This window comes from Colossoma macropomum, unplaced genomic scaffold, assembly GCF_904425465.1.
Source record: "Colossoma macropomum unplaced genomic scaffold, Colossoma_macropomum, whole genome shotgun sequence".
Lineage (NCBI taxonomy): Eukaryota > Metazoa > Chordata > Actinopteri > Characiformes > Serrasalmidae > Colossoma > Colossoma macropomum.
In genome coordinates this window covers 42,716,556-42,722,555 of record NW_023494805.1, presented here as the reverse complement: position 1 = coordinate 42,722,555, position 6,000 = coordinate 42,716,556, and the positions used below count along the sequence as shown (strand labels likewise).

General features: G+C 36.4%; 1 protein-coding gene across 2 annotated transcripts in view; it reads right to left on the bottom strand.

The window, feature by feature from the left end:
• Positions 1 to 2,743: 2,743 nt before the first annotated feature.
• LOC118826273 (telomerase protein component 1-like) overlaps positions 2,744 to 6,000 on the bottom strand; it is a 60,221-nt gene continuing 56,964 nt past the window's right edge. For both annotated transcript variants that reach the window (XM_036597194.1, XM_036597195.1), the window contains exons 47-48: positions 4,940 to 5,044; positions 2,744 to 3,788 (exon numbers count right to left, since the gene is read on the bottom strand). In XM_036597194.1, the coding sequence (XP_036453087.1) occupies positions 3,669 to 3,788; positions 4,940 to 5,044 (225 nt within the window). In that variant the 3' untranslated portion in view covers positions 2,744 to 3,668. The remainder of the gene's footprint in view (positions 3,789 to 4,939; positions 5,045 to 6,000) is intronic.

Sequence of the window (6,000 nt, the reverse complement as noted above, 5' to 3'; positions counted from 1 at the left end):
TTGGGTTATGTTGTAAAGCTACACTGGAGAGTTGGAGACGCCATTTTAATGCCATTGGCTTGTTTTCTCTGGAGCTATATCCACCATGTTATGTGCTTCACTAGCGCTGTGCACAAACGAGTGTGAATAGACGTACTGATGTATTTTTTTGATGTATTTTGTCTCTTTCGAGGTTAAAAACTGTTCGTTCTTGAGTAGTAGAAGCCTTATATCAGCGCAACTCATGGAGTTTAAGTAGTCTACAGTGCTATCTCTGTTCTGTAAGGTATGAGTTGAAACTAGCAGCGTTAAGCTGAATTCGCTGTATTGTGTATGTGTTTTATTGTGTTTTATGCTGTTGTATTGAAAATGTTATGTGAATGCAGATAAGTAATGGTGTAGAGATAATGTTGAGCGAATGTATGAACTAGTACTACATCAAAGCCAATTTCTTTGTTATATTATTGTAGATACTATAAAGATAACTATACCCAAAACCAAAATCGAAACCAAAACCAAATCGAAAGCTAAAGATTTTATTTGAAATTATTTGTCCTTATTCTCCTCTTTATAAGCTCTGCATTACTCGTAGTACATTTGGAATGGAAGTATGTCTGGGAAAGTGTGTGGTATGTCAGTGTATGTATGTGTATAAATATGTGTTAGTATTATGTTTTATATTTTGTTTATATACAGAATTTTTATACAGCTCACAAATATATATATATATATATATATATATATATATATATATATATATATATATAAACTTGCGCTGGCTTCAACTAGACACAAATTTTTGTCTCGTTTCTCCACTGATCCATAGGTTCGCAGTGCTGCCCAGCCTGCGTACCACTTGCTGCTGGCCCAGATATCCCCTAGGTCTGCCGCCGGCAACAATTGCTTACCGTGTTTTTGACCCTCTGCTTTGTTTGATTTCGTTTTTGCCTCTTGCCTATTTCTTTGGTACTTTCGCTGGTGTTTATGATCTGTGTTTTGACTTTTGGACTGTTTTTTGACTACGAGCTCTGTTTTCCCCTTTTTGACTACGGCCACTTTGTGTATATTAAAACTGCTTCGTTCAACATCCGCACGCGTCTGGTTTTCTGTCCAAGCGTTACAGAAGAACCATTTTTTAAGAGTGCAGAATATGTTATGTACATTCATAATAAAGCTTTTATTATTATCATGTATCACTCAAGTATTTATTATGTTTTATTTTATTTTTTATAAGTGTTTTTTTTTTTCTTTTTCTGTGGTCTCCCATCTTTCCCAACTCTTTATGATACCCAAACAGCAAAATTAGGCAGAATGGACATTTTGCTTTCTGGTCATCACTGACCTGCAGCTCTAAAATCATCCCTCAATCAAACTCACAATATTTTAAAATAATCTACCAGCCTGAAGAGAGACAGACGAGAACAAGCAGCGTTAAATTATCCCCTTAAAGTTTATGATTTATTGAATGTAAACAGTTCTTTAAGCTTATTTGCTCTTCAGAATTACAACATTTAGTGTGTAATGTAGAACAATCAAGGAGGAACGCTCCATTCAATAACATGCACTACACTAAAAAAGATGGTTCTTCAAGGGTTCTTTGTATTATTCAAGGGTTCTTCGCATCATGAAATCATTCTTCAGATTGAAGGAAAATGTGCTTTAGATGGTTCGATATATAGAACCTGTTTGAGAAGGGTTCTATATAGCACTAAAAAGGGTTCTGCTATTGTTATAAGCCTGACATCACAACAACAGAAGAACACTTTTTGGTGCTATTTACAACCCTTCTCAAACAACATTCTATATAGCACCATTTACAAAACATTCTCCAACAATCTGAAGGACTATTTCACCATGCAAAGAACCCTTTAATCATGCAAAGGGTTCCTTTTGAGTGTTTGTGGTTCTATGTAGTACCATTTTCTTTACTAAAGAACCCTTGAAGAAACATCATAAGAATGTACCATTCAAAAGTTTGGGATCAATGTTTCAACACTCTAAACCCAATTTCATTGCAGAAAAATGTCTAAAATGGTTCTAATGTTAATTCTCTACAGCTTCACTTCAAATCATTGTTATTACACTCAGAAGCCGTAAATAGAAACAAAGATGCTCTAGATATGTTCAGAATGATGAACAGAGCTGTAGAAGACTCAAAAATGACTGAGGAAGCTGTAGAACATCAAAAAGTTCTAATAAAATTATCATCCTAAATGCCTCAAAAAAATTACTGTCAGAATATTACAGTTTATGATTTATTATTTCCCAATTAAAATGTCCCAATTAAACTCAATTTTTTAAATAAAGTATCTTAAAATCTCTTTTGGGATCTAGTTTGTAATATTTAAACCCACTAGGGTCTCGCCATCGTATGGAAATCAGCCACGATCGGAATTAACTTTGCTACAAAGGCGTGATTGACAAAATGTATTATTTTGATTTTGGCCAATCTGTGTTGACAGATAATATGAGCCAGGTCAGCACACTCACACTGTACTTAAATGCTGCTCCACCTAATATACTGTGCAAAAGTAAGAATTTATTTAGTGTCCAGTTATTCGTTTTTCAGGAGTTAAAAGCTACAGAGAAAATGTGTCTCCTAACAACCACCTGGAAGACCTGGTAGACACCAAAACTGCCCCCATCAGATAAACAGCACTTCAAGCTTTCATCTTTGAGAGATGGTGAGAAGCAGAAAACTTCTAAGACTGAACTTTGGAGGTGTGTCTGCAGATTCTTTGAGAAACTGAAAGTGAGTCTCCTGAAAAGAATAGAAGCTGGAATTTAAACTGCTGTTTTGTACTTACAGTACATAGTATAACAACAATAATAGTGTCATAATATATTTATACTCATTGTGCTAAATAGCCAATTGCTTCTTACTTTTAATGTGGCCCCTTAAAGAACAAAAACTTATTTATATTGTGATTTTGTGTAATAGAAAGTGCTGGAAATGTGCTCGTGTGTTTCATGTGTTCAATAGTCCAAACAGCTTCAGGTTTGAAGAAGTTAATAAAAATCAGTCAGTTTGGCTGTAAAGAAACCCCAAACTCTTGAATGCTATTGTAAACGGCAAAATGAGCTGCAGGAACCCTGAGAACATCACTTACAGTGTATAGTGCACTATCCATGATTAACTAGCTGGGGGCGTGTCTGCAGCCTGAAGGCATTGGGGGGCTTCACCCCAAGCCACATACTGTATATAACAAGGATAAAATATCTGGGCTTCAACATTTTCTAACACTAAATTTCATTAAAGTTTTAAATGAAAAGCACTTTTTTGGGAGGGGCTGCGTGTTTTAAAGTGCATTGTGGGGAATGAAGGTATTGAAACAGCATGTTTGTGTAAGTTGTCATTGTAAATAATACTCATGGAGTAATTATTCACTGATTTCAAATATTTTTTCATGTGGCGTACCTCAAGGCTCAATACTTGGCCCATTAATGTTTTTGTTGAGGATAAATAATCAGAATCACCCATATAAATTCATTACCTGTGCATCCCTAAAATCACTATAGTTATTATTGTAGAGAAAATACATAAAGCCTGTAAATATAACCCCAAACTCTTGAATGCTAGTGTAAACGGCAAAATGAGCTGCAGGAACACTTATAGTGTATAGTGTACTATCCATGATTAACTAGCTGGGGGCGTGTCTGCAGCCTGAATGTAAAGGCGTTGGGGGGCTTCACCCAGTCCAGGACAGGAAGTAGACCTGCCCCAAGGCATCTCCGCACATCAGCTGACCGGGGTCATCCTCGTTCACCTCCAGTATCTCCACCGGAGCCCCACAAACAAACAGACCCACCTGGAGAAGGACAGAGAAAGTCGCAGAGGGACAGAAAGAACGTGTACAGAACTGGTCAAAGGTTTGAACACGCCCACTCATAAAGGGGCTTTTCCTTATTTTACTGTTTTCCACATCGTAGAGTAATAGTGACGACATTAGAACGACGTGATAACACATAAGGAACTTTTAATGAGGCACATACTGTATATAACACGGATAAAATATCTGGACTTCAACATTTTCTAACACTAAATTTCATTAAAGTTTTGAATGAAAAGCACTTTTTTGGGAGGGGCTGCGTGTTTGAAAGTGCATTGTGGGGATTGAAGGTATTAAAACAGCATGTTTGTGTAAGTTGTCATTGTAAATAATACTCATGGTGTAATAGCTGATTTCAAATATTTTTTTCATGTGGGGTACCTCAAGGCTCAATACTTGGCCCATTAATGTTTTTGTCGAGGGTAAGTAATGTCTGACATCTGAGGGTAAATGAAAACTGATTAGCTGAGCCATGTTTAAAACTATTGTTTAAAAAGAACTCTGTATACTACAGTAGTGCATACAGTCATATACAAACGTTTGGATCAAATTACCTGTTTTTGTTTAATTTCTAAGTGAAAATAGATGCATCCTCTATAGAGAACACACTTTTAAAAACACAAGTACTGTATATTAACTGAATTTAACTTATATGGGAAAAAAATTAAAGGCAGCATGTGCGAAAGTTATGGCACATTTTATGTTTAACCGTTTCCAATATGTTAAACTCAAATAAATAGAAAATGCACTAAAAATTGCAGAAAAACAAGGATGTGTTAACTTATTTTCACTTTATTCAAATCAACAAAAAATTTAATTTGACCACAGGGTGTCTAAACGTTTGCATATAACTGTGCTATTAATCTTAAAACTTTATTTAGTAATTACTACAAATAATTTGGTAACAACTAGTTAGATGAACGTAACTTGAAGCAGTTATGAAATTTAAGCCTTTAGATGAAAACGTCTGTAATATTATGAAAACCATATGTTCAGTCAGGTGTGTCCAAATGTGAGTGATTCCAAAGATATTTAATACACACACACACACACACACACACACACACACACACACACACACACTCAGCACGGTAGTGAGCACTCACTCAGAGAGAAATGTGTAAAAGCACCTGTTTCTTTGTGTTTCTGTCCCACAGTTTGACAGTCCCATCGTAAGAGGCAGAGATAATGGCTCTATCTGTGAGGCGAAGCACGCTGACCTGGTCACTGTGAGCCTACAGGGGTCAGAAAGCATCAGCCATGTTCACCAACACTGCCTTCAGTTCAGTTCATTACAGTTCTATTTGTGTAGCACTTCCTAAAACCACTGTCCCAGATCAGCTTTCCAGAAAAACTGAGCTTGAGGAAGAACCACTGAGAGGAACCAGGACAAGGAGAAACTCCCTAAGAGCATCAGAGAAAAACACATAGTTCAACTGAGGGACCAACTTTACCTTCTGCTTTATTAACAGCATTATTACCAAAACAGAACTGGGCTTTCTGTTCCTTGCTATATGGCACATTCGATAGCTGCTTAAAAAATAAACGAACAATAGCCTCCGTTAAAATACAGAAGTTTTTTAAAGGGTAAATAGTATATTAAGATAACAATGAGCCTTTCAGAGCAAAATATAGTCACTGTACTGAAAGCACCTCTGTTATTCAAGTTTAGTTTGAAGTCATTAACAGGTAAATGAGTTTACATGCACTCAATAATCCGATAATAATCGGATTTCTGCAGCTATCTGATTATTCAAATGGCAATGTAAACAGCACACTCTGATTTCTTAGATCGGAGAAAGGTCTAGAAATCTGATTCAAAAATCTGATAAAAAAGGCTGGATTTTAGCTCAGTAATCAGATTTCTCAGTGCATGTGAACTCTTACTCTGATTTCTTTCAGATTTCTCAGTCTGTGCATGTGTGAAAACATGCAGCAGTACTGGAAATAAGCCAGCAGCGTTGCCGTGAGACGCAGCAAAACACTTTTGGAGTGAAGGCATGAAGTTTGAGTTTTATGTTACGTTTATGCCACGTCTTATTCTGTGAGTTTATTGGCCGGTTGCAAAGCAGAAATCTGATTACTGTCTGACTCATGTAGACCTGGAGTTTCCCCATTATCTGATTACCCAAGAGCATGAAAACACACTGAACCAGTTACTGACACAGTCTGATTTTCTGCAGTTATCAGA